The 26,073-nt window shown below is 39.1% G+C and overlaps 1 protein-coding gene and 2 gene segments (V, D, J or C); all 3 read right to left on the bottom strand.

Annotated features, from left to right (window-relative positions):
* Nucleotides 1-2,827: 2,827 nt before the first annotated feature.
* On the bottom strand, nucleotides 2,828-3,478 carry LOC132860651 (immunoglobulin heavy variable 1-18-like). The segment is given in 2 exon segments: nucleotides 2,828-3,245; nucleotides 3,339-3,478. Coding segments are annotated over 2 exon segments (486 nt in total).
* Nucleotides 3,479-8,584: 5,106 nt separating this feature from the next.
* LOC132861247 (immunoglobulin heavy variable 3-74-like) lies at nucleotides 8,585-9,211 on the bottom strand. The segment is given in 2 exon segments: nucleotides 8,585-8,985; nucleotides 9,080-9,211. Coding segments are annotated over 2 exon segments (411 nt in total).
* A 2,315-nt stretch (nucleotides 9,212-11,526) lies between these two features.
* rest (RE1-silencing transcription factor) lies at nucleotides 11,527-20,257 on the bottom strand. Its single transcript, XM_060892619.1, has 4 exons — nucleotides 20,124-20,257; nucleotides 16,785-17,650; nucleotides 16,496-16,579; nucleotides 11,527-14,994 (listed from the first exon to the last, which is right to left on the bottom strand). The coding sequence occupies exons 2-4, from the start codon at nucleotides 17,638-17,640 to the stop codon at nucleotides 12,911-12,913; spliced, it is 3,024 nt and encodes a 1,007-aa protein (XP_060748602.1). The 5' UTR covers nucleotides 17,641-17,650; nucleotides 20,124-20,257; the 3' UTR covers nucleotides 11,527-12,910.
* Nucleotides 20,258-26,073: the final 5,816 nt, after the last annotated feature.

Below are 26,073 nucleotides of genomic sequence, written 5' to 3'. Positions count from 1 at the left end.
GGTGAGTGTTGATGAGACTCGATCGCTCCACTCAGCTCAGCTGCACATAAATACTGCATGGACACACAGCAGTCTGGATTTGCATCATGACGTCATGATAGAAAACATGTGAGAGTCAATGTGATGTACAGAGAGGAAGCGTAACTAAAACTTTAACCCTCTCACAGATTCTAATTTGTTGAGGTGATTATTGTTAGTCAAATATACTACATAAGTTCTTGATAGTGATATGATTTTTATTGCAGTTATTATGTGCAGTAATTACAGAGATGTATTATTATGGTATAAAATCTACAATATAATTATTAGAACTACAGTAGAACTAAATTAACTAACTTAAATCTCTTTGTTTTCATTTGTGGATTATTATTATTTAGTAATTTATTGTATTTTATTAGACTTGGATAGATCAGCATTGTATCAAAATAGTTGATGTTCACCATATGAGAGCATCTCGTGACCCAGTCTCACCTAAAGCTCTACACTCACAACTACAGTGTTTTACAAGTACAGGACAGGAATAGTTAGATAAACTTATTATTACAGCTAAATCATCAACTTGTTCACTAGACCCCATCCCAACTAAATTAATGTTAAAAAAGTGTTACATAAAAGCTGGTGAGCCTCTTCTTAATATTATTAACTTCTCGCTATCTTTAGGTTACATCCCTAAATCTTTGAAGTTGGCAGTTATTAGGCCCCTCATTAAGAAACAGAATTTAGGTCCCAACGAACTATCAAATTACAGACCTATTTCACATCTTCCGTTTATGTGTAAAATATTAGAAAAAGTTGTGTCTGTTCAACTGAGCTCCTTCTTACAGGAGAACAATATATTTGAAAAGTTTTAGTCAGGTTTCAGGCCCCATCATAGCACAGAAACTGCACTTGTGACAGTTCCAAATGACTCGTTCCTAGCTTCAGACTAAGACTGCATGTCCCTATTAGTTCTACTTGACCTTAGTGCTGCATTCAACACTATAGATCACAACGTTCTCCTAGATTGCTTACAAAATTACACAGGTATTCAGGGACAAGCTTTAAGTTGGTTTAGATCCTACCTGTCTGATCGACACCATTTTGTAGAATTAAATGGTGAATCCTCCAGTTTAGTGCCAGTTAATTATGGGGTCCAGCAAGGATCAGTCCTAGGACCTCTGCTTTTCCCGATATACATGCTTCCATTTGGGAACATTATTAGAAGACATGGGATTAGTTTCCACTGTTATGATGACGATACACAGTTATATATCTCATAAAAACCAGATGAAATAGCTAAATTGTCCAAATTAACCGAGTGCGTTAGAGAGATAAAAGATTGGATGAGCTCTAATTTTCTGTTGTTAAACTCTGATAATACAGAGATTCTACTTATCGGTCCAAGAACCAGTACACAGAAGATTTCACAATTTAACTTCCATTTAGAGGGATGTTCTGTTACTAGTAGCTCGACAGTGAAAGACCTGAGTGTCATACTAGACAGCAACTTGTCTTTTGCCCATACTACAAACACAGCCTTCTTCCACTTTAGAAACATTGCCAAGCTGAGAAACATCCTATCTGTATCTGATTCTGAGAAACTAGATCATGCTTTCATGACCTCTAGACTGGACTATTGTAATGCATTACTAGGTGGTTGTCCTGCATCTTTAATAAATAGGCTACAGTTAGTCCAAAATGCAGCTGCCAGAGTTCTCACTAGTACAAGAAAATATGATCATATAACCCCAATTTTATCATCTCTACACTAGCTACCTGTTAAGTTTAGAATTGATTACAAACTGCTGCTACTTACGTACAAGGATCTAAATGGTTTAGCTCCCACATTGTAACACATTACAATCCTTCACGCTCCCTGAGATCAAAAACTCAGGACTCCTGGTAGTTTCCAGAATATCTAAGTCTACTGAAGGTGGTAGATCTTTTTTTTTTCTTTTTTTGTATTTAGCTCCCAAACTTTGGAATAGTCTTCCTGATAGTGTTCGGTGCTCAGACACACTTTGTGTACACATAATATGTCCCATAATAATGTGCATTATTACATCAGACTTTCACATTTTATGAACAGCAGATATGTTAATCCCTTTCCACTGCTTCTCTCTTTCTACCCATCGAGAGGCATCCAGAAATTGCACCAGCTCCGATTGTTTTCCGGGCGACGAAGACTGAGTTGAGGCCCGACGCTGTGAGAATCCTGAGGCATCTAGAGATCTACCAGCTCCAGTTAGACTCTGCGATACTAGAGAGAAGATGTGAACTCCATGTGGTCTTTTACATCAATACAACATTTGTCAGACTGTATATTTATAATCACACCCTCCAGTGTCACCCATATGAGGATGGGTTCCCCTCTGAGTCTGGTTCCTCTCAAGGTTTCTTCCTTCCATTTTAGGGAGTTTTTCCTTGCCACCGCTGACTGAGTCACCTCAGACTTGCTCATTGGGAATAAATACATACACATTTAAATATATCTAATATTAAACTTGAATTTTGTATTCTATTAATCTTTATATTATTCTATATATTAACCTTTGTTCTATGATTATGTTCTGTAAAGCCACTTTGAGACAATGTCAATTGTAAAAAGTGCTACTGTACACAAATAAACTTGAATTGAATTGAATTGAATGTAACAGAGAGGAACAGCAACTAATCCTTCAACCTACATTATCATAAGTTCTTGTTAGTGATATGATTATTACAGTGTTTATCATGTGCCTGTAACATTAAAAATTTTGTGTTATGGTTTAAAATCTTTATTACAATTATTTAAATAAATAACTAACTTCAATCTCTTTGTTCTCATTTGTGGATTATTTATTTATTTATTTATTTTACATTTTGTTCGACTCCTATAGATCAGTGTTGTGCCTTGTGTGTTGTTATTGTGAACACTAAATGAGGAGTTTTTGTACAGAGATGTTGCTTATTCATCTCACTGTGTGGTTCCCGAGCGCAGTAATACACAGCTGTGTCTTCAGTCTGCATGTTCTGTCCTGTTAATGTCACTGTGTTGCTGGACGTGTCTGTGGAAACCTGAAACCTGCTTTTCAGTTTCTCACTGTAGTAAGTTTTAAAATCATAACCCATAAGTGTGACCCACTCCAGAGTTTTTCCTGCAGGTTGTCGAATCCAAGCCGTACTATAGCTTGTAACTGAATATGAAACCTTGCACTGGATGGAGAGACTCTGGCCTGGCTGGACTGTCATGGAAGCAGGCTGAGTCAGTTCCTCACCATGCACATCTGTGGAGGAAAACACATGGTGATATCTCACACAATATATGCTGCACCTTTATTCTTCATCTAGTAAATTAATGAATTTGATAAAGCACTCACAAGAAGCAGCTGCCAGCAGGAGCAGTAGAGATGTAGAGAACATGGTGTGTGTTGTTTGGACTGGAATCTTCTCTGTTCTCCAAAGTTTAACACACACCATCACATCATATAAATAGAGTGAGATCCAGCTCTGGCACTTGGATTTGTTTATCTGCTGATGATGGGAGGAGAATGTATCTGAAATGTATTTAAATCATGACGAGGAGATTCATCTGATGGAGGATGTGTTGGTTTATAAACTCAACTTTCAACAAGATTTTATATTTGGAATGTTGGTTTTGGAGTTGTAAACATGTTTTCTCAAAATATTTATGCTATAATTGATCTAAAATTGTGATTTACATCATTTAACTGCCACCTGAAAATGTGGGTTTGTCATGTGTCTGTAGTAAGTCTGTGTTTTTGTACTGATGTCTAAGGGGAAGTATCACTGTGTGTCACGGGCGCAGTAATAAACTGCAGTGTCTTCTGTCCTCATGCTGTTCATCTGCAGATACACCTGCTTCTTACTGTCGTCTCTGGAGATGGTGAAGCGGCCCTTAACAGCACTGGAGTAATATATGTTACTACTGCCACTGTAGATGCTTGCAACCCATTCCAGCCCTTTTCCAGGTGCCTGTCTGATCCAAGCCAAGTAATGGCTACTAATGTCTAATCCAGAGGCTGTGCAGGTCAGTTTATGAGACTGATCAGGTTTGATGATCACTGGATCAGACTCGATCAGTGTCTGACTGCAGGAATCTGCAAGAACACACAAAGATAGGTGTTAAAGTAAAAAAAAAGTAAAATGAAAAATATTTTCTCTATCTGAAATAAACAATAATAATACTAACATTGAATGAAGATTGCTAGAGTAAAGTAACTCAAAACTCTGCCTAGTCCCATCTCAAAGAATTAAAATTATTCCTGCTGTTGTAAATGAACACAAACTGCTGCTATGCTGTTGGGCTGAATGTTTCAGCATAAATGGTACAAACACAGGATTTGGTTTGCATGACACACCCACTAGAGATATAAAAGCATCCACAGAGGAACAGATGAGAGAAGAAAAAGCTTCCTGTGAGACTAAAGGTGTGTTTCATGCTGTCAGCTTCATCACTGCTCTTTACTCATTAGATCTCATGTCTTTTTAGTCCATCACCGTGGATCACTGGAACATCCAGAAGAACATTCTGCACTACTTATTGCACAGAAATATATATATAACACTACCTGTAGCTTCCGCTAAAGGCAACTCTCATTATATAAATATATATTCAGTTCGTAATATGCACTTTACAGTTTTAAGGAAATAAATGGTCAAAAATGTTCAAATAATCATTAGAATAAAACAGCAATATATTTTTGTTAATGTCAAGTTATTTCATGTTATTAGTTAAAACCATAGAAAGGTGAAAGGGAACATAATTTTATTTCATTGGGGAATTATTTAATTGTTGCTATCGGGATTGCTTCCGGGGGCACTAAAGGTAGAAGAGATGCACGAGGTATGCGGTAGTAATTTCTGTACGAATTGCACTTGAAAGAAGTGCTAAGAAGTTATATTGCTGTTCTTTGTTTGAAGAAGAAGAAACTGTTAAACTTCAAGTTTATTCCTCTTGAGTTAGAGAGGCCAATGAGGTACGTGTTTGTTGTTAATTGCTTTTTCATATGTAAATATGTGTAAATTATGTAACTGTGTTTATGTATAATCAGCCAATTTAAGTTTATTTTCTTACCTATTGAATGTGCACTTTATTGAAGTTATGTATGTCGTTTAATAATTCTGACGGCATTATTGGGGCATAAAAGCTACAAGACATGTTGAAGACTTGTCCAAAATAAATGTCTGTTAAAACCAAGAACGACCTGAGCCTTTGGGGGTTTTTACACCTGGTCACTTCATGCGTTTTCTGTGATCCAATAGCTATCCGATGGTAAAAAGACCAGGTCTAAATGCCCTCCAAAACGGTTTCGAGACAGAAATAAATCCGATCGCTCAAATCACTTCAGGAGGTGGTCTGGGACGCATTTCAGATGAAACTGGACAGGTGTAAATGAATGTGGTTGTTCAAGCCACATCCATCAGCGCTATACTCCTCCCAAACAGAAGTACGTCACTCACAGGTGACTCGCGAGTCGTGCATCACGCCAGAAACAAATATGTTTTCCCATCAGTGCTGGCTCCGATCTTTCACCCAGGTGTCTCGTTGGGTCTTAAAATGCACTGCTGCCGCCAGCGAAAATGCAGCAAACAGTAAATGCTGTTTTTTGTAGCAAACGCATACACCAAAGCGCGTTCCATTTCAATTACCCCGGAAATGAGGTAAAATATATTTGCATTTTGGGCGGGAGTAGAAAGAGCGGATTGATATCCGATTCGCCAAGACGCATTTATGTGGCCTAATGTAAATGGAACAGTTTTAACAAATCAGATAGCTATCGGATCAGAGAAAACACATGAAGTGACCAGATGTAAAAAGGCCCTTTGATTCAACTCGAGGGGAGTAACATTACCAAATGCATAAGGTGAACAACTTCTAAAAAAACACAAACAATTTGCAGTCTGTGAATATTATTCTTCATAAATAATAATCAATCTCATCAAATCAACTGACAGAAAGTAAGCTGATGTCGTCTTCTCTCTCTTCTGAGAAACTCAGAAGGTGAAACATTGAAGTAAGACATTGTTTCTGCCTCTAACTGTTTTCTGTACTGTGTGTTTTTGTAAAGTGTCTTTCTTGAACTGTCTCACTGTGATTTTAGAGCACAGTATTATACAGCTGTGTCTTCAGTCTGCATGTTCTGTCCTGTTAATATCACTGTGCTGCTGGACGTGTCTCTGGAAATCTGATACCTGCTTTTCAGTTTCTCACTGTAGCCAGTGCCCCCACTACCACATATCTGTCCGATCCATTCCAGAGTTTTTCCTGCAGGTTGTCGTATCCAGTCTGTACAGTAGCTGCTATCAGTTACTGAATATCCAGACACTTTACAGGTCAGAGTCAGTGACTGACCAGGAGTTAATACTGTGGATCTGGTCTGGATCAGCTCAACACTGTGAACACCTGTTAAAGAAAAGTTATTTTAATGATGTAAAAGCAAAAAGCTTTAAGGAACCAAAACTGTATTACATGTCAAATGTAAAAACACTTACAGTGTACGGCTGCCAGCAGCAGCAGCAGTAGGGATGTAGAGATCATGGTGTGTGTTGGAGCAGAAGAAGTAAAAGCTCTTGGTCTTTGTTGCTTAAATATATAACAGGGAAGGACATTTGCATAGAGACAGTTCTTAGCTTAGATCAGTGTTTGTTATTCTGATAACTATAATAGGAGCAGTTCTATTTTATATTAGGTTCTGCACAAAAAGTGTACATTGTTTTTGCTTATGGGTATTTAATACTGTGAAATGTCTGAAAAAATGTATTTCCATTATCACTTATGTTATAGCAGCTATATACAGCTGTTTCTTCACTGGTCTCTTTCTTTTCTCTATCTTGAAGTTAATAACACAAAAATGCAATTTGTTAATGAAAATCCAAAATAGTAAAGCTCTAAACTCATGCTTTAAAATACCTAAGATACAGCCAAGCTAGCACTTCAAATTAGCATAGAATATCTAGCTAATAACACAAAAATACAATTTGTTCATGAAAATCCACAAATAGCAAAGCTCTCAACTTTGCTATGCTGGAAAAGTCGATTGATGTTTTGTTGATTTGACATCTAATTTGTTTTCAGTATTGTTGGTGGTGGATGTGTTCAGTAATCAGTGACTGAAACTATTTAACAGGTACCAATTATTCTGTAATTAGGTTTGTTTTTGTCTCAAATAAAACAAATTTGCTTAAATTGTGTGATGTCTCTGGAGAGACAAAACACAATAGCGCCCCTTATTGTTTGATAGTTTAAATAGAGTTTATAAATGTGAATATTTACATTTTTTAATGTAAATAATTAATCACTATAAAAAAATTTGAGCTCTCTGGGGAAACTTGCAATTGAGGAATAAATGCATCACTGCCTTGAAACACACAAGTTTGTGTGAGATATCTAAGACATACCCACATCAAACCCTATATCAAACTCATTAATTTCATTGTTGAGCTATGTGTAGAAATTGAATTCTCTGCAGGTTTTAGTGGAAGACAAATTACAAAATGTATTCAGGGCTGTCAAGGATCACGCATTGAGAGTGACAGTCACTCATTTCTGTCTTTTGTCACGCTCTCCCGCCACACATTATATTTCTCACGCAGAAAAAAATTACTATTTATCATATACTTAATATGCCGCAGCACCCAAAATGTATCTGTCAAGCTCGTCTCCCCTGGGGCTCTTAGTCAAGCCTGACACTTATCAGCCAATCAAAAAAAGAGGCTACACAATAGCCAATCAGAAAATAACACTATTGTATATGGGTAGGATTTAACACAACAAACAATAAAAAAAAGCATATCCTGGAATTGTTCAGCATCATCCTCGTTCACCCACAGAGAATAGAGATGTTTCCCAGATAATCAACATCAGTCTTTCATGAGTGTCTGTAACTTAGCCAACAGTTTTACAGCCTGTTCACTGACAACACCTGCTCAGAACAAGTAGTCTAGGCCAGTGGTTCTTAAACTGGGGGCCCTGCGATGGTGCCAGGGGGCCCCGGTTCACTGACAACACCTGCTCAGAACAAGTAGTCTAGGTCAGTGGTTCTCAAACTAGGGGCCCTAAGATGGTGCCAGGGGGCCCCGGTTCACTGAAAACACCTGCTCAGAAAAAGTAGTCTAGGCCAGTGGTTCTCAAACTGGGAGACCTGAGATGGTGCCAGGTGGCCCCGGTTTTATGACATTTTATAAAATAATGAATTTATCATAAATTAAATCTCAGAAACATAAGGCTACTAACCCCCAGCACTAAATTGTATAATTTAATGTTTTGTTTAATTCAAATATTAAGTTTCTGAATTTTTGATGTCATACATGGTTTTTTGGGGGTGGGGTGGGGGATGGGGGGTTAGACATATTTAAAATATGTCACTCTTGCCTGTCTTCAAAACTTAAGAGCCCTGTGTATTTGATGAAAGACTAAAAAGACTGCTAAATGTATTCAAATATATTCAGATGTCATAATTACTAAAAGTAATAAGAAATAATAGGTTGGTAAGTTAAACAGTACTAAATTCTTGTATGAAAAGTGTTCATGTAACATTTAATAACAATATGAATTAAATGAGGAAATCGTGATGAAAGCTCTGAAATCGGTAATTTAAATGAAGAGGTTTTCTCTGAACCATATTAGCCAGATGGAATGAATCAGAAGCACCACTAATGTTTTTGTATAGTGTTTCGTCAATTTCTGCTACAGTGCTTTCCGTGCACAGTAATACACAGCTGTGTCCTCTGCTGTCACACCAGAGAGTTTCAGATACGCCATGCTATTGGAATTATCTCTGGTGATTCCTGTTCTTCCTTCAAAATGTTTATTGTACTCAGTTTTACTGCCATCAGTATAGATAAGCCCCATCCACACCAGTGGTTTGTTCACCTGCTGTCTGATCCAGTGCATTTGATAGCTGCTAAAAGTAAATCCAGATCCTTTGCAGGAGAGACTCAGAGTGTCTCCAGGTTTCTTCTGCACTGTTGTTTGTAATGACTCAAGACTTTCACATTTCACCCCTAGTAACGAAAGTAAAATATTTGATTAATCAATATTTAATACAGATGCATACAGACAAACAAATGAATCAAAGTTTTCAATTAAGAAACTCACCTATGAGGCTGATTAGTAACAGGAATAAGGAGAGTGGGATCTTCATGGTGAGTGTTGATGAGACTCGATCCCTCCACTCAGCTCCACTGCACATAAATACTGCATGGACAAACAGCAGTCTGGATTTGCATCATGACATCAGAAACCATAGATGGAAGAGGACAGGGTACTATAGCACTGCAAATATGCTCTGTCAGAAGCTCAAAGGTGCAGTTCCAGGGTCACTGATTGGGTAAATTTGGTACAGTGACTTTGCTGAACACTTCCGTGAGGTCAGTAAATATGTTGGGATCTTCACTTTGTTGTTGGTTTCAGGAAGAAGAAGAGACATACATGGTTTAAGCAGGCTGGGCCCTAATATTCAAGCTTTTTTTTTCCAGGGAATAATGGCATAGACATTAAAATAAAATTTAAATAAAATGAACAAAGAAATAACAAATATAAATATATGGAATTCATTTCCATAATTCTTTTGTTAGTCATTTTAGGGTAGTTTCGCTGTAAAAAAAAAAAAAAACACAGGCAGCAGTGTAGCTAAAAGTACAGGTGCATCCTGTTTCTGTGAAAATCTTTAAACTGTCACTAATATTTATACATGTCTAAGTTTGTCAACCTTCAGGAATTATAAGGGGGTGCGAATGACCTGTAAAATGTCTGATCTTCATTCAAAAGCAGTCCGAGTATACATTTATATACGTAGTATATAGTATACAAAAGTCTGTGGGCTAAACAAGTGTTACAATTCATTAGAATGATCTGGTTATTCATTCCAAATTTGAAAAATATGCTATTTTCTGTAGAATTTGGGATCCTGCAAAGATAACACCAACAGATGGAGGAAGGCAGAACTACTTCATGGGTAATTTTAATGTTTGTAGACATATCTGGTCTTGTCTACTAAACATGAATGCTTGTTAACAAAAGTACACTTTGGAGGAAAACATTGTCACAGATTTTATCTATGTAGCTCTCGAGTATATGGTACACATACACAAAGGTCTGAAATCCTCATCCTACCTGTGAAGCATGGTGGTGGGTGCATTATGGTTATGGTCTGTTTTGCTGCTTTGGGAAACAATGGCATTAAGAATGAAAGGTAGCCAGTCACCTGGAGCTTAATTAAATTTAAGTAATGACTCCAGCATTCAAAGTGTGAAAAGAATTTAGATAGAACAAGGGTTAAGAAAGATGAAAACATTTCGATACCTATTTATTGAAGAACTGAAGGTTTTTTTTTTAGCAGGATGATCTACACTTCCTCTGCATCATGACAATTGCAACAGGAAACCTTATTCAAGGTTATTACCGATAAATGAGGTACCTATTGTGTGTTAGTGATACGTTAGTGTTAGACTATGTGAAATGCGGATACAACTTTCTAATCTTTTCTTACCCCAGCTTCAAGAATCAGTGCCTGAAGAAACATACAAATAGACTCCAAAACTCACATGTAAGTCAAGAATTTAACTTTTCTGCTTTGCTAAGTAAATCAGCCCAAAATCTATCCACTCTGCAAATTGTCAATGGGTTTAAGATATTAAACAGCACTATGAAATTCAAATCTTAAGTCATATATGTCTATATATGTATTGTTGTCAGACCATGCCCCCTGCTGACTATGTGGTTAATTGCAAATAACTACATGAATATAACAAACTGATCTAGGTCTCAGAAATCAGACACATAGATCAGACTTTCAAAAACAAGACACTAAAATCTTTCCAATGACAATTTCTATAGAATCCCTAAATAATATCTGCACCAAATATTTATATATAAAAAAATAAATAAGCTATATTTCACATAGTTATATTTATTGTCAGTTCCTGAATGCTTAAAACACTTAAAAAATGTGCTATATGACACAATTGTCCATGTGAAACCAGTCTCCCCTAATAATTGAGAGCATTTGCTCACATGAGTATTTTGTCCTTAACAATGCATGTATCATGTTTTAACTGTCTACGCCTGCAGGTTACGAGGTATAAATGACATGTCTCAAAGCACTTCGAACAAACGGTTGTTAACAAGCTTAACAAACTGTAACCTGGGATTCTTTTTCTCACATGGACAAACAGTTGTTAACAAGCTTAACAAACTGTAACCTGGGATTCATTTTCTCACGTGGACAGAAGTGGAGCCTGATGTAGTCTCCTGCAGTGGCAGCTTTTCCGCCTGAAGGCCTGGAATTCCCGTTCTGAGATGCCTTTCTGTTCAGCATGGTCATAAAGATTTATGGTCACCTCTCATTAACGATGGCTTTCGACCCACATAACTGCTGCTTGCTTGAGGTTTTTGTTGTTGTTGAGGTTTCTCACCATTCTGATGTAGAGATTCAAAAATCTTCTGAAACCATGCTACGGTCAGTCTTGGAGATCACCTTGATTTTTGCATAAATGAGTTCTTACGGGTTTCTATAGCATGGAGTGTATACAGTCCGAGAGACATTCAAATTTAAGAGTGCAATATTTTTATTAATATACTGGATCGTTACATACAAGTACATGGAATCACAACACTTTCTAAAGACTTTTCAATAGATCCGATGTTAGTATCTGCAAACATGAACTATATAAAGCACTCGATTACTCTGTAAAGTCTCATTTACAGTAATAGTAATTCTAATCTATCTATCTAATCTATGTTAATTTTTTTATGTACAAAAGTGAGTTTGATGTGGGGCAGGGGACGTTTTCCACTTTGGTGTAGCCAATATTGCACTTAAAAAAATTGATGCATTTAAAAACAAAAAACTAAAAGAAAACTTGGCACAGATGTAGATATAGACGACCATGAAAATGGAGAATGGATCCATTTCGCACATAATTGATCGGTGGCACAAGGTTAGAACCAATTCCTTTTGATGACAAGTGGAACAACACAAAGCAAAAAGTACAAAAAAACAAAAAAAACAAAACAAGATTGTCAGATGCATCAACAAAAAAAAAAAAAACCCCAGAGTTACATATACAGCTCAATGGTTTCCTCCCAACCCCATATGTAGTTTGTCTGTTGTGCTAAAAAGCTGATGTTACCTACAAGTATGTGGTGTATGCAGTCCAAGGTGAACAGTGTGTACATTTCATTTTTTGGCCAAACTCTTGCTTTAAGGCAACAGGTGCAAGAGACATAAGCAGAGACATAAACAGTCTTTGGCCCAAAAACGAACCACATGCCTGTACTCGAGTTCTCGATAAATTCCCCAAGGATTACAGGCATGTTCTGATATCACAAATTGTGATATGGTTTTGTTTCACTGAACTTTTCTGTGATAAATGAAATTATGTAAATACCTTCTGAGAGGAATAAACCCAGCAAGATTTTTCTTTGTCTAATTTGTCTAAAATAAGCAACCATACAAGACGGCTAACCTTAAATAAGGTCTGCCCAGAATTTCTGACAACTAGGCTGCTTTCTTCAGGAACGCCAACGACGGGCCTCAACTATAGGTCTTTTTAAAAAAACAGTTATGTGCAAATATTTTCTATAGGTCAAAACGAGCAAAACGTTCTGTGCAGCTTTACAAAGGTTTTGTTTGTTAAGGCTGATTTTCTTCATAGTTGGGTACAGATGATAAATGCCGATCAGCCCGGAAATGATCGACCGCATTCACGACACAAACGATTTCCGTTTAATAACGCTCAATGAGACAGGCCAATGACAGAAAAAGAGTTAATTGGTGGAAGAGCGTCTCCTAAGCATGGCGTTTGCCAGATCCTCCAACCATCATCTGCCAAGAAGTACGCTGAAGCCTTAGACTAGAGTCAACTCAAACTTTAGCCCATTTCTGGAATTCAGTTCACTACTTTCAAAGGACCCAAATGAGTGGGTCTACTTGCTCCCCTGTGTTGCAGCGTCCAAGTAATAGACGTTAACCAGGTGACGATTGAGATGCCGCCTGTAGTCCATCTCCAGTGGAAATGTGCGGTCACAGAACACACAGGTGTGGCTGAGCAACTGTGTGGGTGACGGAAGCTCTTCGGTCGGTGTTTCCGGAAGTTTCCCGTTGAGCCCGGAGTCGTAACTAACCTCTGAGGCACAGTCACTGATGTCACTTCCTCCGTCGTGGCTGTGGATGCCCTCGTCATCTTCACCTTCCTGAGATTTGCTACATGGTGGTTTGGACAGGTCCAGTGTTGGACTATCTGTCCCACTATCAATATCTGAAGAAGGCTGTGCTGCCACTGTGCCCTTTCCTTCTGTGATGGCCTTCACGCTTGTGACTTCATTTTCTCGAGACAGCTTCCCAGATTGATTTTTGCTTATGCTCAGCTCCTCAGAAGTGTGAGACAGCTTCTCGGTTGAGATTTGATCTGGGCTGGACTGCACTTTTTTATGGTCAGAGGAAAGTTCCAGAGCATTTTCTGTCTCCATATGTGTGCTTGGGACTTCAAGGTTAGCTGCTGCTATGTTTGTCTTTCTACTTTGCCTGCCATTGCCCTTTGGCCTCTTCACCTGTTCAGGTGTGCTCATGCTTATACGTGGGTTGTTAGCAACATTCACCTTCCTGCGTTTGGTCTTCTCTGCCTGACGAGAGGGGACATTCTCTGCGAGTTTGCGCTTTGCCATTTTTGGCTTGGCTTGCTCACAATCCTGAGACTCCATACCATTGCAGTTCACTGCTCCTGTCTGTTTCTTGGTTGCTTTCTTGACTGGTGCCTTTTTGGAACCTTTACCATTTTCCACCTCTCTTTTCTGTCCATCAGTTTTCTGGAAGTTGTTTTCGTTCTCCAGACGTTCTTTTTCTATCCGTTCCTCCTCCTCCTTCTGCTTTAACTCCTTCTCCCTCATTTCTCTCTCCACTTTTTCACTTTCTCTTCTTTCCTCCTCCTCCTTCTGCTGCTTCATCTCTTTCGCCTTCACTTCTCTCTCTACCCTCTCTCTTTCCCTTCGTTCCTCCTCCACCTTTTTCGCCTTCTCCCTCATTTTTTTCTCCGCCTTCGCCTTTTCTCTTCTTTCATCCTGCTCCTTCTCCCTTGTTTCTTGCTCAAGTCTTTCATTCTCCTGTTGCTCTTTTGCTCTCCTTTTCTCCTCCTCCTCCATCTGCTTCTGTGCTTTTTCTTTCTTCGCTCTCTCCAGCATTTGGTCCTCCTGCCTCTTTCTTTCCCTTCTTTCCTCTTCCTCTCTCTTCTTCTCCATCCTTTTATTCTGCTGCCTCTTCTCGAGATCTACTCTTTCGACCTCCTCAGAATGACCCTGAATTTTAGCGAGTGTCTTTTTCTTTTCTTCTTTTTTAACACGACTTTTGGCAACTTTGTCTGCAGATTTAGCAGCCTTCTCTGATTTTTTTACCTCCCTATCTTTCTTTCCATCTTGTCTCTCAGTAGAAGGGGTAGGTACTTTGATTTTTAATTTCTTGCTATTTGTTTCTTTTCCTTCATGTCTTGGTGCACCTCTTTTCTCTGCTCTCTTCTCGCACAATTTTTCTTTCACATGTTCGGATGCAGGCTTTTTGCCACTCTCACCATCCAGATTCACCTTTCCACTCTTTTTAATGGAGAGATTGATGGGGCCTGCACTTGACTCGACATCCTCAGATACATCTGCTTTTTGTCTCATCCTCATCCTTGGTTCTGGTGGTGGCTTGAAATCATCTCCGTCTGCCTTCTTCACCCTCAGCCTCACCTTGGACACGTCCATAGAGATATCTGAGCATCCTGGGTGCCTGGACTTGATGTGGTACTGCAGATTGCATTTCTTGGATGCAGCATACTTGCACACAGGACAAAGGAACTGCCGTGGATTGACGTGCAGCTCTACGTGCTTTTTGAAGTTGCTGCGGTCAGCTGTTTTGTACTGGCAGAAGGGACAGTTGAGCGGTTTTGGTCCGTTATGCACTTGCCTGGCGTGACGCGTCACCTCGTGTTGATTGGCTGCCAAATAGCTGCAGCTGTCACATTTGAACGGTCGCTCACCTGTTGTAGAGATACGTGGGGTCAGGATATGTTTGTACATTTTACAGGTTTACTCTGGGGAGGGAATAAACACAAACTTCCTCATGCAGAAAAAACACACACACAAATACAATTCATAAAATCAGTGCATAAAAGTTCATACTACCATTTTATCCCGAACCATCTGGATGCATGGTGTACAACAAAGAGAATGGATTTGGTAATGAAATAAAGGTAGACACTAAGAACTAAATATTAAACAAAAGAGGTGATGAATAGACTTATATTGTACACATACACTGGCTACACTTTAACACTTTTGCTATTAGCTTTAACCTGCTTAAAAAATGTTGCGTGGCAGATTTTAGAAACCACTCGTCATTCCTGGGAATAACAATCTTTTTGACACATTATCTTTTCTAGTAGCGTAAAAGGAGTGAACAAGCAGTTTGTGGTCACTGTTGTATTTTCTTCTGTACGCACAAATAAATAAGATGTCTTTTGCCCCTTTTCCACCGAGGCAGTTTGAGTGCTGGTTTGGAGCCTAATTTAGAACCAGTTCTTTCTTTTCCGACAGCCAAAGCACCGGCTCTGAACCAGGAAAAGTGGTTATTAAGTAGCACCAGAATGTTGCTGGTCTAGACTTAAGAACTGCTTGCGTTAGGGGCTGTGGGCGGGGCTACTGTTAGCGCATTTTATAATAAACCTTAAGTATACTAATGTTTAATACACTTTTACTTTACCGCAATAAGATCAATTATCAGCACACATGATAGTAGGTAGCTACATGCTAAGGCTAATTTTTTCTCTGTGTTAATAATAAAATAACATTATGTACTTTCTCGATTATAACCTCCGTTTATACAAATTACATGGAGCTGCACGTACATGTTGGATTCGCTGTGTTTGGATGCCAATGTAGGTTCACAAAGCCATGAGCATTAACAGTAAAGCAACATCCGTCATTGTTGATGTGTTTGCCGCTGCTGCTCTAATGTTGCTGGGACACGTGACACGTGTACAGTGACGTCAGACTCGGCTCTGTGATGGCTCTCTGACCGATGGAAAGGCAAACCGGTTCTTAGAAGGTTCGCCAGTGGAACCAACTTTGAACCAGCACCAGCACTAGCTCTGAACCAGCACCTGTTTTTTTGGTGGAAAAGGGGTATTTGCACGATGTAGCATTACAGTTTCCCTTCTCTATACCCAAGGGGTCCAAATCTGTTCCTGCAGGACAGTTCCTGTTCCAGCGAGCTCCATGAAGACCTTGTTTGACAAGGTTGGAGTGGAAGGACTTGAGCGTCCTGTTCAGAGCCCTGACCACATTTCTTCTGAACACATTTTGGATGTACTTGTGCTTACTAATTTTTATATAAACATCTCCAGTTTCATTTCATGGTATAATGTGCAAACACAGTATCCTAATCACAGGACAAATTGAACTGAGTGACCAGACATTATACTGAGAGTGTTGTGCTATACTAAATGTTTTGTGGCTACAGATGATGAGCGAGTGACTCACCAGAGTGTGTTCTCATGTGCCGTGTAAGATGGGTCTTCTGAGAGCTTGAATAGTCACAGTAAACACACTGGAAAGGACGCTCGCCTAGAAAACGGACAGGAAATAGGAAATACGTCACACTATGGAAATCCCGTTAAACACATGCAACACTTGTACGGTGTGGTTGTGTATTGCATTCTCGTTGTGTATTGTGTAAACATAGGTAGAAATGACATGATTCAAAATCAATGCCACTTAAAATGTGATCTTGATCCTGATTCGTCCATAAACCCTGACCAAGGTTGCGTACCGGTGTGTGTGCGAATGTGCTGGATGTAGTTGTTCTTTCTGTCAGAGAAGTAGCTGCACTGGTCACACGTGAATAGCTTGCTGGGAAAATGGTTCCTCAGGTGCTTCTTCCAGTGATATTGGCTGACAGTGGAGTAGGGGCAGATGGTGCACCTGAACACTTGCTGCTCATCCCCTTCATTCTTGTGGTGCCTCAGGTGTGCAACATAATGATCGTAGCGGTTGGTGTTGTAGCCACAGCGCTCACAGCAGATCACACCCTTGACACAGTTTTCTGCTGATTTTTGCTGTGCCTGATTTGATTCGTCATCTGAATTTCCCCCGCCTGCCTTTTCTGCAATCAGTTTCTTTGCACTGTGGACGCGGATGTGCTGGACGAATTCCTCTTCGCACTCAGCTTGAAAGTGGCACGGCTTGCAGAAGAACGGCTTCTTCTTTTTCTTGGTAGGTTTGATTAGTGAATTTGTCGCAGCAAATTGAGATTTTGCTGATGAAGATTTCTTTGACAGGTCAGTTGGCACTGTCTCAACATTTCCGACATCTTCTTCTATGCTGTTTTCTCCCAAACTGCTCTCATCATCCACATTTTCAGTTGTCTCTTCGAAGCTGTAGAGGAGCTCGTTCTCGTCCTCGCTGTCAGAGTAGCCACAGCAGCCGACGTTTTTCAGTTCTGCCATCTGCTTCTCCTCCTCTGGAGGGGAATCTGTGTGCAGCGCCACGTTAGCCAGCATGACAAGCTGAGGCGCAGGAAGCTCTGAACCGGGAATTGCATTTACTTCAGATTCTTCAGGCAGCGAAGCACCATCAGAGGTCACAAAGACATCCATGCAGAGACTAAAGGCTGTCTGAGAGGCCATGCTCGGTCAGCTGAAAGACAAGAACAAACACTTATTTATAAATAAATACATCACATGCCAAGGTTTAAACACTCCATAAGTCATGAAAGGTCACAGAAACATTCTTTCTATGAGGCAGAAAGCATTTCCTGTCATAAATTAGACACTTATAGAAGTAACTGGCTTGATTTGGCTGAAAGACATGATACACTGCAAAAAGCTTTGAAACAAAGACATAATGGACCCAAACTCTATTAACTGTCACTGCACTACTCTATAGTCAAAACTGAACAATAGCCTTAAGACTATTATCAACAAAACCTTCTTCAGGACTTAGGGCCTTGTATGGACACACTCCCTTACTCAAACTAAAACTTTTAACTAGATATCTACTAAAATATGTCCAACAATCCAGTCTAGTATGAGCTTGATCCTGATCAGCTTCACGATATGCATATATGAGTTTTTGTGAACATGTGCTGCTGCAGGTTCAGATTACTTTGAGCAGCACAGATGACGGCTATAAAAGCACAGATGACAGTGTTACCTGACACTTTCCTACATAAAAATCATATTTAGTACCATAAATAGATATAACGCTAATGCTATCCTAAACAAAATAGCGTCATTTGGTCATCTCAAAATAAAAAACAACCAACAAGCTCAGGTCTCGCAGCTCAAGTAACTTTAACAGACAGAGCAAGGCCAAGCAACCTGAGGGTACAGATCAGTATCAGTGAGCATGAAGGTAATTATGGAGCAGTAAAGCAATGATGCAGAGAAACTGGTGGATGTCTGAGAGACAGCAATTCAGCTCCTCACACACCAGTGGCTTCATTTACAATTCTTTACTAGTGCTTCTAAATAAAAATGTAAACAAGCCAAATTCAAAAATATGTTTTATTTTCAAGGTGTTAAACATCCACCTTATTACTATTAATTATTATTATTATTAGAAATGTAGTACAGTAGGCAGTACCCCCACCCCCACCCCCACCCCCACCCCACGATATGCATTTAATAAGATTTTCTTTAAAAGCTATAAAGATATATTTAATTTTTAAATCCAGTTCCAAACTTGGCCATTTGTTACCGGGTATTTGATATGTTATTAGTTACCCTTGTGTGTGTTCTCACATTGTTATTGTCCCTCAAACAATTTCTCACGCACATTGTTATTGTCCCTCAAACAACTTCTCGCGCACATTGTTATTGTCCATCAAACAAGTTCTCGCGCACATTGTTATTGTCCCTCGCGCACATTGTTATTGTCCCTCAAACAACTTCTCGCGCACATTGTTATTGTCCATCAAACAAGTTCTCGCGCACATTGTTATTGTCCCTCAAACAACTTCTCGCGCACATTGTTATTGTCCCTCGCGCATATCGTTTTATTCACTTATTCTTACAGGCTAATTTTCGTACGTTTTCAGCATTTTATCGCGCGTATTTTTCCCGTATAGGTTTGTCTCGCGGATACTGTTATATATTTTTTCCCCCTCTTGACACACGGTCTAGTGCATGCATGCTCTCCTCGCACGCATGTTCTCGTGCACCTTTAAGTCCCCCCTCCCTCCTTGCTCACAGCTTCATGTCATGTTGAGCTATGCGGCCATTTTCCCACAGCACCACCACGCTGGCAGAGCAAACGCTTCAACTCCTCAGCACAGTGAATCACACACACACACACACACACACACACACACACACACACACACACACACAAACGTGTCTCTGTTCAAGATCACACGTGCTGGTAAAAATAAAAAGTGTCGATATATAAGGCACAAAAACAAAAGACCAAACTTTTTTAACTCGTGTTAAAAACTGAGCGTTTGTTGGACAGCTCCCAGACTCAGGGACTCAAATCAGCCATGATGGAATGACGGGGGGGGGACTCTCCATATTGGATCTAAACTTTTTCACGACACGTCATGTAAATCCAACAGTCCGTGTTTCCTCATTTCAGCTCAAATCTCACCGATTTCAAAAAAAAAAAAACTATTACAAAGAATTTCCGGCCACAAAAATCACGTCCAATTAAAAGTCGCTGTCCAGCTCGGACACACACACACACATACACACACACTTCATTAAACTTTCCTAAGCTACTACACAGAGTTTGTGAGGTAAACCTATAGCTATACCTGCTAGCTAGATTAGTTAACTTTAGCTAGCTACTTTTCCGGAAGAAGAGTGTGTGTGTACATTACATCATGTCCACATTGTTTACAATAAACTGTTTGGTTAGAGTTTATTTTCTCGTCAGTTTTGCTCTTTTTGTCGTTTCGAATGTGTTTTTCCAGAGAAAAGCTGTGTTTAGTTGTGAATTGTGTGAGAGTGTGTTAGCCGTGGTCCTGATCTCATTGCTGGACAGCGCCTCTCACACACACACACCCTGCCTCCATTTTACAAACCTACACTCTTTTACTAAACTCGAGAAAAGAGAGGAAAAAGGGCGGTTTTACAAGTTTAACCGTATTTTAGTTCGATAGAAAACTTACCCTTTGTGTTTGTTCGACGTCTGTCGATGTTTTCCTGGAGCTTTTGTGAAGTTTTATTGGCTCTCAAAACTTAACTTTTCAGTTAAACTTGTTCAGGGAAGTGCGAGTGTCGATGCATTCCACCACAGCGCTGCATGGCGGAGTTACAAATGCCTACTGACCCCTAGGTAGGCTGCATACTAAACAGGCTACATAACAATAGGCTCCTGTACACTACCTAGGGCGCTACTTGTCCAATGGGGTGCCGTTTGGAATTGGCCTTGCGTTGCGCGTTACGTCACCGCGTTGCACGAGGCCGCTTCGAATTCGATTATTCGGAGATGATTATTGCTCTAGTGTTTACAATAAAGCTTCAGTAATTCGTCATTGAATGTAAATAGTCATGGGAAAAGATGCAGTTACTGAAGGCATCTATTTAAAATGTATGTGTTGCGCCATACTGACGTCACAAGGTGACGCCCAATTCAGAGAAGACTAATTTATCAGAGAAACGTCTGTAATTTACATTTACAGCATTTGACAGACACACTTATATCCAGAGAGACTTAAATGATCTCATTTTTATATAACTGAGAAATTGAGGGTTAAGGGCCTTTCTCAGGGGCCCAACAGTGGCGGCTTGGTGGACCTTGGATTGAACTCACAACCTTCCGATTGGTAGCCCAACACCTTAACCACTAGGCTACCAATCGGAAGGTTGTGAGTTCGATCCCAGGTCCACCAAGCTGCCAAGTTGCTCTGGATAAGCTTGGTGGACCTGGGATTGAACTCACAACCTGCAGATTGGTAGCCAAACACCTTAACCACTAGGTAGCCCAACCACCTTAACCACACCTTAACTACTAGGCTACCAATTGGAAGGTTGTGAGTTTGATCCCAGGTCCACCAAGTGACTTACATGATCTCATTTTTATACAACTAAGCAATTGAGGGTTAAGGGTCATGCTCAGGGGCCCAACAGTGGCAGCTTAGTGGACCTGGGATCAAACTCACAACCTTCTGATTGGTAGCCCAAAACCTTAACCAATAGGCTACCACACTCCTAAGTGAAAAAAGTCCCTCAAATAATATGGAAATAAAATGACCACAGGAGGTGCACATTGCAAACCTCCATCTTGATTCCCTATACAAACTCAGTGTGAGTGAATCTCAGTGTGCAGACCACAACACAGTGTAGTAAATATTTCAGTGTGGAACTTTAATCAACCAGGTGGACCAACAAGTTAAATTTCTTCTGAAAGTTACAAATTATGTATAAATTAGGGCCCTGGGATTAAAATGAAACATGCATTTATTTCATTCAGATTTTGACATTAGCTCTTAATTATACTTTTATTTGAAAAGTTTCTCAACAATACTGACAAACAACAAAGATCTTTGAGTACAGAAACCAACAGGTTATAAAAACACCAAACAGAAACACATGGTAAAGGAATAAATTCATTTTGTGAAAAAAAAAAAAAAAAAAAAAAACCCTAAAATTTACAGACTGATTACAACAAACCATGATTTTAAATTTTTTATTTAACTTCTTGAGACCCGAAATGTTATGTCCTCATATGAGGACATAACATTTTCTCACACTTCATTGTCTATATATATTTATTGTACCAACCTTATATGAGTACTGTTAGGTATAATTCTTTTGCCAAACTGCTTCCTTGAAAACACTGATTAAATTTATAGTTATCAGCTATGAATTAAGAGAAACAGTCAGTAGAAATTGTAATGTACACAACAGTAGCATACAGGTCTCAGGAGGTTAAGTTTTATTTAAATCCTTAATGGACTTTGCCTTTACAGATTATTGATGTGAATAAATAAATGAATTCCCATGAATCTCCAACCCTTGTGTAATTAAAGCAAAATCATAAATTGAACATATTTTTATTCCCTTTCATCGTCACATCTTTAGGAAAGATCCACTTACGCGAAGGACCAATTGTGTTGGATCTGCTATGACAGACAGGAGCGTGTGTTCCAACGCCGACAGAGGCTCTGTCCTTTCCTCTGGCATGTAGGATCTGGTAACACTTCCCTGTTATATTTTGCTTGAGTTTTTCCACAAGCTCTTAATTATTTTTCAGAGTCTTGATAAAATGTTGACATTTCTCGATGTGGCAGAATTGTTTAGCTCGTAGCGGTTGTTAAACTGTAAGCTATAATTATACTAAACTGTAATTATCTAAGGAAGATTCTGAAATTCGGAGAATTCTTGTTTCCGCAATACCTATTTGTTCAGATCGCAAAAAGAACAGTTAAAGGTTACCTGTTAGCTGGTTAAGTTTAAAAACATTGCTGATTGCTTGATTGGTTTTAATTCTGAAAGCGCAAATACTGTGACGTGAAGAAAGATATCGAGTTTTCGTATGACATTGTGTCAAGAAAAAATATATAGGAATGATAAACCTGAGCAAAGTCGAAAGTGCTTGCAAGGTGTGTTGTGCATACTTTTGTTGGCACAGCACTGTATTAAGCATGACAAAGCAAGGTAGAAAGGCATCAGCAGCTTATATTTCATTCTAAAAAGGATTTAAAAGTAGCTTTACTTAACTGCCTGCTATTACAAATCAGCTTCAATGAGGTGAAACTTGCTGAGATGTAATTAACATTATCGTGTATTTCTGTTTATAAGGTTTTTAAGACTGTACTCAAATGTGAACAGTGACTATTATATAAAGTTATTTGTACCAACTACCATTACTGTGCTTACACTATTGAACTAAAATATCATGTATAAAATGTTAAATAGATTTAGCTTTCATGGAGCTTGCTTTGTGCACAGGGGCATTGTCATGCTGGAACAAGTTTAGTCCTCTTAGTTCCACTGAATGGATTTTATAATGTTACAGCATAAACAATAATGTGCTTCCACTATTTGTGACAGCAGTTTGGAGAAGAAACACATTCAACGAACATCTGGCCATATACTCTACCTTACAGGGATATTAAATCACTATTACAACCACTAGGCGGAGTTCAAACTCTATAAAATGGTTTCATTTTGGTTTCCTCATTCTTCCCATGACACACTTCTATTTTTGTTTCACATGATGTATTAGTTTACTCTCAAATTAAAAGTAACCTCAAAAGAATTTTGGATAAACGAAATGTTCTGTGATGTCAGAAAAATTGCACAGCTAAATGAGTGACTGTACAATACAATAATATTAGGAAAGACTAAGCCTTTGCAAGTGTGTAGATAGATAGATAGACAGACAGACAGACAGACAGACAAACGGACTGAAGGACGGAAGGACGGACGGACAGACACATAGATAGACAGATAGACAGACAGACAGACAGACAGACAGACAAACGGACTGAAGGACGGACGGACGGACAGACACAGATAGACACAGACAGACAGACAGATAGATAGATTTATCTTCGGGCTTTACTCACATATAGATTAATAGATAGATAGATACACAGCAAAAACGTCAGTGTTATTTCAACTCCCATAGTGTTAGATGGGATGTGGTAGCTCAGTGGTTAAGGTGTTGGGCTACTGATCGGAAGGTCATGGGTTTGAACCCCAGGTCCACCAGGCTGCCACTGCTGGGCCCCTGAGCAAGGCCCTTAACGCTCAGTTGTAAGTCACTCTGGATAAGTGTGTCTGCTAAATGCTGTAAATGTAAATTTAACACTTTCCCAGAGTTTATATAATCGACACCAGTTCAGAGTTAAATTAACACTTTGGATAGTGTTAATATTTTAACTCCATAATAGTGTTAAAAATGTAACACTCAGAGTGTTGTTTCTTAACACATTTAAGAGTATCTTTTACACTAAACATGTGTTATTCCTTTTCACTGGGGGTGTTAATTCCTAACATTCAGTGTTATTTTATGACACTTTAAAGTGTATTTTTAACTCTATATCATGTTACTTCCTTACTCTTAGTGTTAATTTAGATCATTCAGTGTTATTAACACTTTACAGTGTATTCATGACAGTTGTGTTACATTCAATGTTCTGAAAATGCTTTTTCACTACAAGAAAAAAGAAACCATATGAAGAATTCAACTTTTTTAATAAAAGACAAAAATATCCAAGCACCATACAACTTAAACTTAATGCACATTTACAGAGAAAATAATGGTACAATATAAAGGCTGTCATCTCCACCATAAGCACTTTGTAAGTCAAAAGGCTTGTAAATTTGAAGACAGTCTGCCTTTATCACATCTTTTTCATCACTTTCAAACACTTCGTACATTTCGTAAACTGTGAAAATCAGCCTGAAATGACTCTGAGGTTTCTGCATCACCGCTTTGACAATATCCCTTATCATGCACACTAACTAAATGTTTTTTTTAAACCTGAAAATGTTGAAAACTGACGCCTACAGTACAATGATCTTGTGCACAAACTAACTTAAACTTGGTGCCTGGATAGAAACTGTGGCTAATTCACAAATGAGTTATTAGGCTCTGGCCGGTAGCATGCACTGCTTGACAAACGAAACATTTGAACATATTCATATGTCATTCAAAAGTTTTGCCCGCAACTCATTGAATCTTGGAGACTCATCTGTTGTGGTAACATCAATGTTGTAGACAGTTGTCTGCAGAAAAGTGTAGAAATGGACCAGGGACTCATCATAAGACAAGTTGAACACGTAGTGGGATTTAAACAGTTCATCAAAAGCACCCAATGAGGGGGAATTTGGACATACTGGTCATTAATACCCATTCATTTGAAAGGAACTAGACTTGCTGTGATAGTCTGTGTTCCCGGTGTTCAGCCGCAACACCAGTTATGTGCACTTGACCACCGCGGCCCCCACCATCGTTTTGATTGTGTATAGTAATAAAAATCATTTAGTTCAGTTAGAACTTACACTACAATTAAAAACTGTATGTGTCTGCTCCATGCAGTGTAAGCTGAACGAGAGTCACAGCACAGATCAACAGCAGGAGTCAGATTTCACCTCACAGTCTGACAAGACAATGGTGGAAGATTTGGTTTCAAAGCGAAACATTAAAGCGCATATTTAAGCGAGTTTGTCTTTATACTTTAGGAATAATAATTAACCCAACATTCAAGCAATTGCCACCCCCTAATTGGTGCTAATTTAAAAGTGAAAGTAAAATGGTCACGGCCATTCATAACGGTGCGTGACCACTGGCGCGGAGCAAGCGTTTTCAGTTTGCTCCAACACGATCTCCTACTAATGCGCATCTTTACCACAAGTTTATGTTTGTATTTGGCGTGATATCTATACACTGAAATTACTTTTTGCATGCTTATGATACGCAATGGGTAGGGGTGTGGGGTAGGGACGTATTATATGTACACCAGACGTGCATATGCAGAAGTGCATTCAGAAGTGCAAGAAAAGTAATTTCTGAGTATCAATAGAACGCCACATAGAAACAGAAAATCGTGCTATTGATACGCACTTTCATGAGATCGGGCTCTTCATTCTTTTGAAAGTTGAGCTTCGCGCTCACGAGCGAGAGAAATGGGCACTGTTATGAATGCCCGTGCGGCCATGCTCATTTTACTTTCTAGTAAATCTAGCAAGTGCATATAACTAAAAAATTGTCTCGTGGAATTTACAAATGAGGCTTAATAGTGTACCTTATGAAAGTGCACCATTTTGTCCACTGCATCACTTGGACCTATTTTGGTCCTCTTCCGTCCAGCTGTGAGTGGCAAGAGATAGAGAAGAAGCAGCATAGAAGCGATGTCACTGTCCCAGTCTATCAGGAGGAAAAACAAGGCATTAATGTCTAATAGGAAAAGATAAAACTAGCTAACTAATTTGTATTATGAACCAGTGTTTCTGCTACATTCATTCTGCCATGGTGGTCTGCCACACCAAAAATCATAACACCACGGCTGCAGCTTCAAAGTGAGGTCCGATATTGTGCATTCTATTGTGTTACGTTTAAGCCCAACTAAAAGCATAAAAAACATTCTTGCTGGAGTTTATTGCGCT

This window comes from Tachysurus vachellii, chromosome 18, assembly GCF_030014155.1.
Source record: "Tachysurus vachellii isolate PV-2020 chromosome 18, HZAU_Pvac_v1, whole genome shotgun sequence".
Lineage (NCBI taxonomy): Eukaryota > Metazoa > Chordata > Actinopteri > Siluriformes > Bagridae > Tachysurus > Tachysurus vachellii.
The sequence above is the reverse complement of the archived record's forward strand: the minus strand, read 5'-3'. Positions and strand labels throughout refer to the sequence as shown.

Coding starts and splice junctions, on each gene's coding strand:
- rest (XM_060892619.1), bottom strand. CDS start 17,640: ATGGCCTCTCAGACAGCCTTTAGTCTCTGCATGGATGTCTTTGTGACC. Junction 16,580..16,784: donor GCACATTCGCACACACACCG/GTACGCAACCTT, acceptor TCCGTTTTCTAG/GCGAGCGTCCTTTCCAGTGT. Junction 14,995..16,495: donor GCACATGAGAACACACTCTG/GTGAGTCACTCG, acceptor TCTCTACAACAG/GTGAGCGACCGTTCAAATGT.